Source organism: Macrobrachium nipponense, chromosome 49 (assembly GCF_015104395.2).
Source record: "Macrobrachium nipponense isolate FS-2020 chromosome 49, ASM1510439v2, whole genome shotgun sequence".
NCBI lineage: Eukaryota > Metazoa > Arthropoda > Malacostraca > Decapoda > Palaemonidae > Macrobrachium > Macrobrachium nipponense.
The window spans coordinates 19,538,343-19,552,293 of NC_087224.1; the positions used below are offsets into that span (position 1 = coordinate 19,538,343).

The window sequence follows — 13,951 nt, forward strand, 5'->3', positions numbered from 1 at the left end:
AACTTAATACCTGTTATTTCCTATATCTTATATCCATTCTATTTTTCTGTTAATATTTGTTCTCCTAGATAGTGACCCCAAGGGTTTTAACCCTTCGTGTACCTACCTTTGCATGGTGTGTTGACCTCAGAAACATAAACAAAAAACTAAATATCATAAAGAGAAATATCAGTCCTAGATAATGACCCATGAAAACTCTTGGGGGTCACATTTTGTCTTCTGAGGAGGTGATCATTTTTGCTCATTTTTTCTTTTCTTGCAGTAGATTATCTTTGCGTTGTATACTTCTATACTTGCAGTGCATGCACAGTGATACAAACATACATATGCACATACATAAGAGTAGTGATACATATATGTGCAGATAAGTGTAAGTATGCATGCGTATGTGAGGCCTCATTAGTATTAAGCGGTATGAGAGGAGGACTCATGTTCGATTCCCTGCTAGGCTGGCCAATATCGTCTCCTACACTAGGCTGGCCAGTATCGTCTCCTACGCTAAGCTGACCAATATCGCCTCCTATGCTAGCTACGCTGGCCAATATCGTCTCCTACGCTAGGCTGGCCAATATCGTCTCCTATCCTTGCAGCCAACTGTGCCTCTGCTGACCTGGGTGGTGATTTATGTACCTGGAAATGAGTTAGTTATCCTGAATTTCAGTCACTGTAGAGAAGGTGCACCTTCTTCCAAAAAATAAACAAGGAATAGACTTTTTACCAGAAACATATGTAACTGTAAGAGCCACAATGCCCTCTTGTCTTCTCGAATTCTTCGTGCAATTTGGATACGCATGTCACTACAGTGCCTTTGGATCCAAGTGCAAGAAATATGAAGCAATTACGATGTCTGGTAGCGGGAAACGAACCTGCGTCCCATAGTCACGATGAGGTCACGATGCCGATCTGGCTTCGAGGGCATTATGGCTATTACATATATATATATATATATATATATATATATATATATATGTATATATATACATATATATATATATATATACATATATATATAGATATATATATTATATATAGATATAATATATATATATATTAATATAAATATATATACAGTGGTCTCTCCACTTCCAGTGATGTAGGAGGGAAGAACCACAGCACCATCGTGGCGGAGAAGGAGCGAGTGAGAAGAACGGGACCCAAGTTGGCCCCCCACGACGAAAGCAGCAGACATCGCAAAAGGTGAGGTCTTCTGCCCCTAGCGGCAACCGCTTCCATTCCTTTTTCTCTACCTCCTTTCATATTCTTTATCTTCCATCTTACCTTCCAGCCTCTCCTAACAATTGATTCCCAGTGCAGGTGTTTCAAGGCTTTCCTCCTGTTACACCTCTCCTGTCAATTTCCGTTTCAGCACTAAATGACCTCGTCGGTCCCAGCGCCTGTCCTCTGGCCTAAATCATTCTGTTTTATTCCATTTGATGAAGGGCCACTGTGTGGCCCACCTAACAAACTAACACCTCATCTAGCATTACTTATCATTATCCAAATTAAACTTCATGAACCTAATTTGACCTCATTTAACCGAAACTTACCTAATGTTAGCAAGATTATATCTTGACTATTTCTAATATTGTATAATTTTACTACACTTTTCCTTCATTTGCCCATTCTAAGTCTGCCTTTCCTATCCCATTATTACGTTGCTTCATCTTTTGTTTTGTCTTCCCAAATCTAAGCTCACACCGAAGCTATGTTACCACACTCGGCCACGATCCATATATATATATATATATATATATATATATATATATCTAAATATATATATATATATATATATATATATATATATATATATTATATATATATAAGCAAATACCACAGGAAAATGGCAGCTAGAAGGTCAGTACCAAGCACTTTCTCCTGTTTTTTCGGGCATCGTCGGGGCAGAAATGAAATACAGCTGGATAGATTACAAAGTAAACAGAGAGATCAAGAATACCCGATGGTCAATTACCTAAAGGGTACAAATCAAAGAGATAATCCAGGATAATCCGAGATCACGTCGTCACAAACTAAAACCATGGATTTAACCATAAGAGATACAGAAGCTTAGCCGCACAAAATCCAAAAACACGTATAAAACTGAACATATAATAATTTTGTTGCTTATATTTATCAAAAACTTTTTTAATTATGAAGGTATCGAGTTTAAACAAACCAAGACTTAAATTTAAAACATCTAATGAAGGTCAATGCCTTCGTAATTAAAATGGTTTTTGATAAATATTAGCAACAGCATTAATATACTCATTTTTATATATGATTTTGGACTATGTACAGCTAAGCTTCCGTATTTCTTATGGTTAAATCTATTGTTCCAGTTTGTGATTGCGTGATCCTGGGTTATCTCTTTGATTGCTAACCTTTTTTGGAAATTAACCCTTCCCTTCGTTATTCTTGATCGTTCTGTTTACCTTGTAACCTGCTTTCTAGTTGTATTTCATTTGTGCCTGAAGAAACAGGAAAAAGCGCTTGGTACTGACCTTCTGCCTGTCATTTTCCTAAGGTATTTTCTTAGCTTATATAGTGAAGTTACGCGCATCTGCTGTGATTCTTAAGCATATATATATATAATATATATTATATATATAATATATATATATATATAATATATATACCTATATCTATATTATATATATATCATAAACAGCGTCGCCCTCACCAGCTGAAGACCTGAGATTGATCCCAGTGGACAAGGGCTCAGAGCTAAAAAGGTTAAGAAAAGACATATATATACATACATATATAGATAAATATATGCGTATTTGTATACATATATATATATATATATATAATATATAATATATATATATATATATATATATATACTTACTTTCTTGCTTTGCAGGGGCGAGAGCACCCAAAAATTCCGAGCGAGCGCCAAGGCGAGAGGCCTGCAAACCATTATCTTCTACCTGACCTACGAGCAGCTCCTGGTGAGGAGACAGGGCTCCTATACCTTCGACCTCCATCTGGGAGTAGCTAAGGTAAATGAGAAAAATTTATTATTATTATGAAGTATACCCTTTAGTAGTTAAAGGCATCTAGGTTTACATTTTGTTATTTTTTACTTTAATGTCAATATCTGCTTCCAGACTATTATTTTGACAGACCTTCGCTCAAATTTTTAGAAAATCTTGCTTTGTTCCTAAAGTCACTGAAACCACTTTGTCAGCATAAGCACTTTTTCAGTATGAAGTGACATTTCGCGTTTAGTTTGTTATATAACCGGAACATCCATAACTTAGTTTTTATCTACATTTGTACAGTTGGTTTGTTTTTAATCCGATTTTTCATAATAATTTAAGTTTTAATCCAAGTTGACGTTTCTTGATCTATTTTCATCGGTATTGATCAAAGTTTGCGTATCTGTGTTTTTAAAAATCTAAGTAGCTTATTTTATCATTTTACACTAATCAACCATCTGTTTCCATTTTTTCAGTACCTGAAATGTTTTATTTATACGCATATTATGTTAGATTATCTGGTTATCTTTGACTAAAACGCTAGCGCTTGTGGTTCGTGTTGACGTATTTCTCATTGGGACTCGATAGGTTTTGTTAGGACATTTTTCAAAATTCTTTTGCTTTCTGAGTCACTGAAACCACTTTGGGAAATCTTTACTAGATAGTGAACTCCCCCCCACCCCCCATGCAAGGTATTAACCCACTAGTCTTTGCTGTAGTTGTGTCTTATTCATTAAGTATATCTTAGTTTTACCAGACCACTGAGCTGATGAACAGCTCTCCTAGGGCTGGCCCAATTGATTAGATATTTGTACGTGACTGGGAACCAGTTAGTTACTTCGCAACGGGACCTACAGCTATTGTGGGATCCGAACCACATCGAGAAATGCACTTCTATCACCAGAAATACATTCCTATGGTTCCGCGTTGACAGAGCAGGGAATCGAACCCAAACCCTGAGATCGGTAGTCGAGAGCGTAGGCCTAAATTAGGTTATCAAACCGTAGAGTTCAGCCAGTGGTCGTTGCATTTTCCATATATTTTTGTTTTCGGTCTAATTTATTCGTCTGGTCTTCTACCAACATTTGGCACACAGTTTGCATCAGTGTGGGTATCTTTCTGTAATCGGATATCAGTATTTTTTATCTAAAAAGTATTTTATCTATTTTTCACCTTAATTAACGGAAGCTAGTGACCCCCAAAGGTCTTACCTGGTGTGTATCCAACTCTGCAGCTTGTTTATTACAATCCCGTTTGAGATGAGCATAAAAAACAAACAAAACTGTAAATATAAGGATGTCCTCCCCCCCCCCCCCCCCCCAAGATATATTAGTTCTAGATAACGACCCCCAAACTTTGTTGGGGGTTACTATCTAGGAAAGATCCGATATGTCTAGTCATTTTCTACAGTATTGTCTACATGTCTGTGGCTCTCTGCAGAGGCTGGAAAACGTGGAGGTGAAGGTGCGTCTCTTCGAAACGGAAGAAATCAGGGATTTCCAGATAGTGAGACTTCCATGGACTTCATCTCTGACATCTGAGGAAAATATCACTGGTGAGGCAATCTGCATTTGTCTTCTCACGTTTTGCTACGTAGAACCCTAGGAAAATTCAAAGTTGTTTCTTAATTCTATGTACTTTTTAAGATGCTTGCTTGTATGGTGCTTTTACGTTGCATGGAACCAGTGGTTATTCAGCAACGGGACCAACGGCTTTACGTGACTTCCGAACCACGTCGAGAGTGAACTTCTATCACCAGAAATACACATCTCTCACTCCTCAATGGAATGGCCGAGAATCGAACCCGTGACCCCCAAGGTGGGACGCAAACACCGTACCAACCACGCCACTGAGGCGCTTACTTTTTAAGATGATGGTTTTCGATTATTATTAATATTACGAGCTTCATGACGCATGCTACGCTGCACTGGAACCGGGCACTGCCTGTCATGCCTCCCCTACCTACCCCGTGCCCACCCAGGGCGGACAATCAGGTTAGCAGACGGAGGGTGGATGTGTCATGTCTCTCCTACCCTTCCAATACCCTGCCTACCAAGGATGGACAAACAGGTTTGAAGGAGGAGGATGGATGTGTCATGTCTCCCCTACATTCCCAATCCCTTGCCTACCCCGCTCCCATTTGGGATGGACAAAAATTAAAGATCCACTCGGATTTTATTATTGTTATTATTATGATTAGTAAAAATGAACATGCATTGTTTAGAAGAGTGTTAAAAGGCCATTAATTTCTTCGGTAGCTACATAAAGGTATCTAGTAGAGATTACGTAAGTTGGACTTCAATACGAGAACCTGCTTCCAGTATGCTTTTACAGATCTTCACTCTGATTAAAAAAAAATCCAGTTTTGTTCTTAATCCAAAATGTACACGCATTCACTGATCTCTGAACGAGCACGTTTTCAATACGAAAGTACGTTTTCTGTTTAGTTTCAAAGCCTTTTTGCCTTGTGGTGAAACCATTCAAGGATCTAGTGGTTGATTGGTGTGGCTGTTAGGGAGTCGGTGGGTCATGGTAGGGTGGGGGGGGGGGGGGGGGGGGGGGGGGGGTGGGGGGGGGGGGGGGGGGGGGGGGGGGGGGAGAAGAAGAGGGAAGAAGTCACTGAGTAGAAGACATAGAGTCGTGGGATCCTTCTTAGACAGAAACTCACGCGGGTTTCAACCGTTACGTATCTACCTTTGCGGCGTGTTTAGTGCAACCCCTTTGTACAGGATGACAGTAAAAACATAAACCAGAAACTGTAAATATCATAAAGGTAATGACCCATCAAACTTGGAGAGTCATTCGAATTGGCAGAAAGGAGGAGAGGGCAACTCAGAAAGTGTTGTTTCGATGAACTGAAAATAATGTTGGAACAAAGGCGTCATGATGCCCAGTGCTTGGCTGGAAAGCCTGAATTTCATCTCATCAGTCTTTGAGTGAGACAAATGAAACATAAACTAAGTGTTTAAGCTATCTTTTCACACCCTTCCTCTCTTATACTCCGTTACAGTGCAGCAGGCGACGCAAGTCCCGGAGAAGTAACAGCATCTTTCACACTACACAACATCACGGTGCTGGACGATGATGCTGTACGCAGCGAAGACGATGATTCCAGCACTTTCTCCGTCAGTTACGACGTGGACAGGCAGTCAGACGGAGGAGAGATGCAGGTAATTAGTTTTCTCAGTCCTTCAGCCTTCCTTGTTAAGAGATTTTAACCTCATTATTTCAGTAGGTGAAACCTATTCACATGGAACAAGCACACCAAAGGGGCCACTGACCGAAATTCAAGCTTCCAAAGAATGTTGGTTTCAACCTCCCACCGCTAAAGACCCCCCCAACACTACAGCAGCAGTAACTGACCATGACATAGTGCGAGACGCGAACCTGCGACATCCGAGTGGCATGCCATGACACTAACAGCTACGCCAGCGGGCCAGCTGTGATTGACTGGGGACATGAAAGCTCGAATAGTCTGCTAAAACTCCATTGAAGCGAGCGTAAGGTCGAATATTAGGAAAAATACAAACGTCTTTTAAAATTCGCTATTTTTTGAAGGATGTATCAAGAACGTTTTCGTCGCTTTCATCTTATTTGGTTTTTGGGAACTGTAAGAGTCAGAGAACGCAGAACATAAAGAGAATTTGGTGACTTGGAATTATAGGCCAGGAGGAACACTGAAACATTTAACAAAAATATCTTGATTATTGAATGTTTACCTAATTATTATTATTATTATTATTATTATTATTATTGGGCATTCATTTATAAAAAGTAAAAAAGGAAGCCTTTCTAAAATAAATATGAATATAGTATAATGTAAACAATGAACTATGGACTGATAGTCAAGACTTCAAAATAATATCAGGGAACCTGTGGAAACGACATAAAACAGAAGCCACTTTAGAAATATTCGCTAATGGCCACGATACCTTGTGCAAATCAATATTTCACGCATGCCTCTGCTACAGCTTTCCAACCGTCCAATACGAATGGATTCTCTCTTCTCTCTCTCTCTAATCTCTCTCTCTCTCTCTCTCGGCTCTCTCTCTCTCTCTCTCTCTTACATTCACAAACATTATATATATATATATATATAGTCGTTCAGGGGAGAAATTATATACGAATCTTCAGAGGGTGTCCATGATACGAGTTGTAAAAGGATGAAGTTTATTATAATGAAACGTTTCGCACATGAAACATCTCTGCATCATCAGTCTGCAAAGAGCAATAAGACAAATAAATAACATATAGAACCATAAAACACAAACAGAACTCACATGAATTAAAATAGTCTTAAAATTAACCCCCCCAAAAAAGTACAAAGTAAAAACAGTAAAAAGAGAGAGGACACCCAAAACACTAACCGTCCATGAGGAGAGAAGATGGAATGACCTGTCGTTAAATGCAGGTGACGACGTTAGCTATGCCAGGTATAGAGTGGCTGAAGAAGCATTACCATTTAACGAAGGAACAAGTTTCTTAATGTATAATGACTCGAGGGTAGTTAGTGATCAGGATGTTTGACAGGATCTATTATTGTGAACTGTTCTTTCTGGAGCTCAATTTTACAATTAAAAGTATGGTTCCTGATATTAGAAAATTCAGGCTGTTTTATTCTTTGTCCTGTTCGGAAACTAAAACCTAAATGACTGCAATATCGAACCCTCAGCAACCTTCGAGTTGATCGAACGTAAGAACCTGGACATCCAGGGCATGTGAATTTGTATATGACGTTGGATCTCATGAAGGGCCGAAGGCGATCTTTGAAATTACAAAAGGAACCTATGGTACAAGGATTGTTTGATATTAATTTGATCTTGAGACACGGAATTTCTTGTTCAATGATTTGTTTTAAATTGGATATGAATTTCAGATCAGAAATATGAGGAACAGTAGCATAAAACAATCTTTTTGGAACATGAAAATTAGGAGAAAAGGCTGAAAAAACCTCGAAAGTATCTGGTTGCCAATTTTCAAAACTAAGTCTTGTGGAAAAGAGTTGGACTTGGAAAAACTCAGCAAAAATGAAATCTCATTATGAAAATTTTCCAAGAAGATGAATACTTAAGGGCCCTATCAACCAATGTATGGATTGTGTTTAATTTAAAAGAATGTTGACAGGAACTATAAAAATTATTAGTAAGTCCTGTACAGGTCCGTTTTCTGTAGACTGAGGTGGCAAATTCCGAGTTACTTCTAGTGATTCTCAAATCTAAATAAGGTAAAGTACCTTCTTTTTCAACCTCTACTGTAAACTTAATATTCGGGTGAGCGTTATTAATAAATTCTAAAAATGAGGAACATTGCCAAGGATGCTGGAACAAAGCGAAGGTATCATCAACGTATCTACGGTAAAAAGAGGGTCTCCTTTAGGCCCTATCTTTGCTAACTTTTTTATGTCGGACTTGGAGTTGAAATTTTTAAATGGTTGTAGTTCTAATTCTAGACCCTCTTTTTACCGTAGATACGTTGATGATACCTTCGCTTTGTTCCAGCATCCTTGGCAATGTTCCTCATTTTTAGAATTTATTAATAACGCTCACCCGAATATTAAGTTTACAGTAGAGGTTGAAAAAGAAGGTACTTTACCTTATTTAGATTTGAGAATCACTAGAAGTAACTCGGAATTTGCCACCTCAGTCTACAGAAAACGGACCTGTACAGGACTTACTAATAATTTTTATAGTTCCTGTCAACATTCTTTTAAATTAAACACAATCCATACATTGGTTGATAGGGCCCTTAAGTATTCATCTTCTTGGAAAATTTTCATAGTGAGATTTCATTTTTGCTGAGTTTTTTCAAGTCCAACTCTTTTCCACAAGACTTAGTTTTGAAAATTGTCAACCAGATACTTTCGATTTGTTTTTTTCAGCCTTTTCTCCTAATTTTCATGTTCCAAAAAGGTTGTTTTATGCTACTGTTCTTCATATTTCTGATCTGAAATTCATATCCAATTTAAAACAAATCATTGAACAAGAAATTCCGCGTCTCAAGGTTAAATTAATATCAAACAATCCTTGTACAATAGGTTCCTTTTTTAATTTCAAAGATCGCCTTCGGCCCTTCATGAGATCCAACGTCATATACAAATTCACATGGCCTGGATGTCCAGGTTCTTACGTTGGATCAACTCGAAGGTTGCTGAGGGTTCGATATTGCAGTCATTTAGGTTTTAGTTTCCGAACAGGACAAAGAATAAAACAGCCTGAATTTTCTAATATCAGGAACCATGCTTTCAATTGTGAAATTGAGCTCCAGAAAGAACAGTTCACAATGTGGCGGGATCACAAAAACAAGTAACCTCCCCACATAAACTTAACCTGTCTGGCTATCAAACCCACCCTCAATCACACTTTCCACTTAACACTAAAAAACACAGCAGGACAATTGCCCCAATACCTACATACAGAACAAAAAACACAAACAGGTACTCACCGCTGGCTTCTGATACCTAGGACTAGGCTGTGCTGTCGTCCACTGGATATAGGCTATAGGCTAGCCAACACACAACCACCGCCGACAACCAAACACAAATCAACCACCGGGACCCACAACCCCACAAAAACTAAATAACCCAACGACTAAATGCAGATGACCACCGCCTGAAAAAACACGACAACCACACGACTTACAGCAGTACAACAACCCGCCAAAACCAACCTGCCCAACCACCACTAACAGACACCGAAAATGCACCACCAACCTTCTTAACCTCACCACAACCAGACAGACACATGCACAACAACTTCACAACCCCAAAATCTATCAAATAACACACAAACAACGAAACACCAAAGGAAAACTGCTGCCAAAACCAACACTGACTTGACCAGACACCTCACTGTTTACAACTCTCGTAAACAGACTTCCATTGACTACCTACAGAGTGCCACAACAGACATGCTTCCGACCGCCATCTAACCACTCCCATTCATTCTTCCAACTCTCTCTCTCTCTCTCTCTCTCTCTCACACAACCTTTGTAGATGTTGTCAAATATAAACTAAAATTACTCCTCCATATTACCTCCCCCATTACATTTGACAACATCTCCTTACACTCACAACATCCACACTAAATTGCCTTTCGCATCACCCAAGGATGCTCAGATGCAGGTCCCCTGGATCTTGTTTGAGGACCATCATACACTCTTTCAGTTACATCGCCATTCACTTCTTCCAAACCATTTCTTCTTTCAAACTCCCATTATCTCCCTCACTACCATCCTCCCAAATTCCATTCACTACTTCACGATGTCTTCCAACTCTGGTTCCAACATCTCGCCTATTTCAGCCACCAAACCACTCAGTTCATCCATACTTCTGTCAAACTCCTGCAAAGACTTATCCATCCTATCAACCACCTCCTCACTATTCAGTTTCCTTCTCACTGAAGTCTTACTTGTCCCTGTCAACTCAAACCCACATACACCACAAGTATCATTCATTCCCGCCCCCAAAGTCATCCGTAGCACACGCTTTATCAACCGTTTGCACCCTACCACCAACCCCTTTACCATGCCGTTCACGCTTTTCCCTTCCACTTCCTCTCTCCACACTCTTCTGTTTTCTTCCATACTCAACAACACCAACTGTCGATCTCCCAGACCAATTGTTCACCAACAGTCGGCTCATACTTATTCACCCTCAACCACTCACTCATCGCATTCTCCCGAACATAGTGTGGTACTTCCCTCCACTTACGGAGCTGGTTATGGTGTGCCCATAACCTCATCCAGTCCCCCACCTACTCGCAATTTCCCCAAAACATAACTCAATCCACTCGGTCCCACTTCCAAAATCTCAAAAGGCCCTTCAAATTTCTCCCTTACTTTATTCACATTCATTCTTCCCATCTCAACCACCTCTTTCAACACCTTATCCCCCAATCTTAAAAACTCTCAAACCTTTCACTCGCTTTCTTCCACAAATCCCGATCACCTTCTGACAGACCCAACCGCGGTCTGACAATCCTTTCAAAATTCAACACATATTTACAAGGAGACTACCTATACTCTTCTGCATGTGGCGTTATATACCCAAACTGCACGTCCTACATACATATCCCAATCCTTGTCGCTCTTACTCATCATTCGCAAAATCTCAGTCATCGTCCTAACAGTCCTTTCAAGCCAACCCATTCGCACTGGGCATATACGGAGTAGAATACACATGCACAATACCCCATTCCTTCAACATTTCTTCAAATTCCCATCCCACAAACTCAGGTCCATTATCACTCAACATTTTGCCGGCTTACACACACACATTGGCAACATCACTTGACCCACCATTCGTGCAACAGTTTCACTCCTCTTATCTTTGATGGGAACCACATAAGCAAATTTACTCATGTGATCCACCATCACAATCATCCCCACGTGTCCTCTCGCAGTCCTGGGCAAAGAAACACAATCAATCACAAGCATTTCAAACGGCTCTTTCATCTGCAATCGCAACACAGGTGGACTTGCATGCACACTGATACTTTCCCTCTGACAGTCTTCACACGTGACAGCCACATCCACACAAATCTTACTCAACCCAGGAGCATACAATCTCTCTCTCATGCATTCCCACAACTTATTTTTTCCCATATGCCCAAACCGATCATGCACCAAACACATACTCACAGCTGACTCAACAGAAACACTGGGCACATACACTTCCTTGTCATACACCCCTTCCTGATGCAAAAAGTACACTATGTTTTGCACACCACAAAACGTTTAGCAACCCTCTTATATACATCCAACTCACATGGCCAGTCTTCCACACGCACTCCTCCCAAAACACATTGTCGCAACACACTTATCTCCAGGCACTTATTTTGCATTTCCTCAATCTCTTCCTCACTCAACAGATCATTCTCACTCCTAGCAATATCAATCATACCCACAAAGTTTGCTACAAACACATTACCATCTTGAATCCTAGCTACTTGCCTGCCCCCTTTTCTAAGAATTCCATTTCCTACATCTACGTCTATATCGTGGATCCTCAAAAAATCATCCTATTAAAAAACAAGATGGCATATCATTTTCTCCTATGACTATAAAGTTATGCATTACTTCAAGATCCCCCAACCTAACCTTTAACCGTACTCTTCCCATACTAAAAAACACTTCCTTGTCCCAACCCATGTATTCTCACACTTGTAGACTGCCTTTTCACTTCCCAATCACATCTCTCAAGTTCACTCACCACTGACCCACTCACCAAGGAAACTTGTGCCCCTGTGTCAACCAAACTACAATACTCACTATCATTTACTTGGACAACCGTCACCATTTTCCCTCGAGTCCCATGCATACACACATTCACTACCACGTCCACCTGGTTATCCACATCACAATCCTCCTCATCACATTCATCCTCAGCTAACTCCTCCCCATTTACCACAATTCTGACTCAAACCCCCTTCACAGTCCCTTTTTGTAACCAACCAATTACAACCACGTTCCCCGCACTGAATCATCAAAACCCCACGTTCATTACCTGTACTCACCCTTCCTCGATATTCAACCGGTCTGTCCCATCCAAAATACAACAACACTTTTATTCCAAACAACTCAGCTACTGCTGACAACAATTCATGCAACACTTCTCCTTGCCCACCTTGTTCCTCCGCACATGCCACTTCCTTCTGCACATCACTCATCAACTTCTCTCGCAACTCATTCACACTACCGGGTACCTCTTCAACCAGACCCTTACCTTCCAAGTCTTTCAACACTGAAAACAAACATTCACACTGTCATCCCCTTCAAACCTCTCTTTTACAACTAACCCTCAGGTACCATATTCGGATCCCAGTCACTTTTCACGACACCACTGTCCTTACCATGCATCCTAGACATCGTATCAGCAATCACATTTTTACTCCCCGGCACATATTCTAAGCCAAAATCAAACTCAATCAAATCCTCAATTGTCCTCGCAATCCTAGCATTCACACTTTCCTTCTTGATCATATAAACTAACGGCCGATGATCTGTCCTTATGACAAATTTTACCCCATACAAAACACTTTCAACGCTTTACACACAAAAACCTTATTGCCGCAAGCTCCTCTCAACCACCGAATACTTCAGCTCTGCTTTATTAAAAGCTTTACTCACATACGCAATCACTCTCAATTGTCCCTCCCCGTTCACCTCTTGCATCTGCACCAAGCATCCTCCCATACTAAACTTACTAGCATCAGCATACAACTCAAGCTTACTGGCATCCTCACTGTAGTCCGGAAAAGCCAAGGTGACGTCCCTAGCAGCCTCCTCTTTCAATCTCTCAAATGCTCCCACCATTCGCTCATCCCACCTCAGCTTAGTACAATTTTTCTTCCCGGTCCATTCAGTCAACGGCTTCCCTATACCCGAACAATCCCTAACGAACTTCCTCCCGAACTCAATCAAACCCAAAAAACCCTTTAACTCCCGCACGGTCCGGGGACGTGGAAACTCCTTTACTTTTTCCACAAACTTTTCACTCTTCCTTACACCACTCGCACTCACCTTATGACCAAGAAATTCACTTCCCCAGCCAACCACGTACACTTCTCCAACTTCACTTTCACTCCAACCTCTTCCAACCGTTCCAACACCTTCTCAAGCAGTTCCACATTCTCCTCAACAGTCTCACTTGCAATCAAAACGTCATCTATAAACACAGTCACCTTCCTTCTATCAAAACCAGCCAAAACTACATTCATCGCCCTCTGGAAGGCAGCAGGCGCATTAGCCAATCCAAAACTTATAACCTCTTGAATGATAGTGGCAGCTACCACTCGAAAAAGCCGTAACATGCCTGCTCCCTTCCTCAAGAGGCATCTGGTAATAGCCCCTTACCAAATCCAATTTTGTGAACACTCTCATCCCATGCATCTTATATACACAATCAGACACACATTCATCGGGAATCGCTCCTTCACAGTCACTTCATTCACCTTCCTGTAATCCACACACAT

General features: G+C 40.5%; 1 protein-coding gene across 1 annotated transcript in view; it reads left to right on the forward strand.

Moving 5' to 3' along the window:
- The window catches only part of LOC135205368 (uncharacterized), an 83,034-nt gene that overhangs the window by 44,978 nt on the left and 24,105 nt on the right, over positions 1-13,951 (forward strand). Inside the window, 5 exon segments of the mRNA XM_064235860.1 lie at positions 1,090-1,197; positions 2,864-3,002; positions 4,392-4,536; positions 5,992-6,019; positions 6,022-6,151. Coding sequence (XP_064091930.1) covers positions 1,090-1,197; positions 2,864-3,002; positions 4,392-4,536; positions 5,992-6,019; positions 6,022-6,151 — 550 coding nt within the window.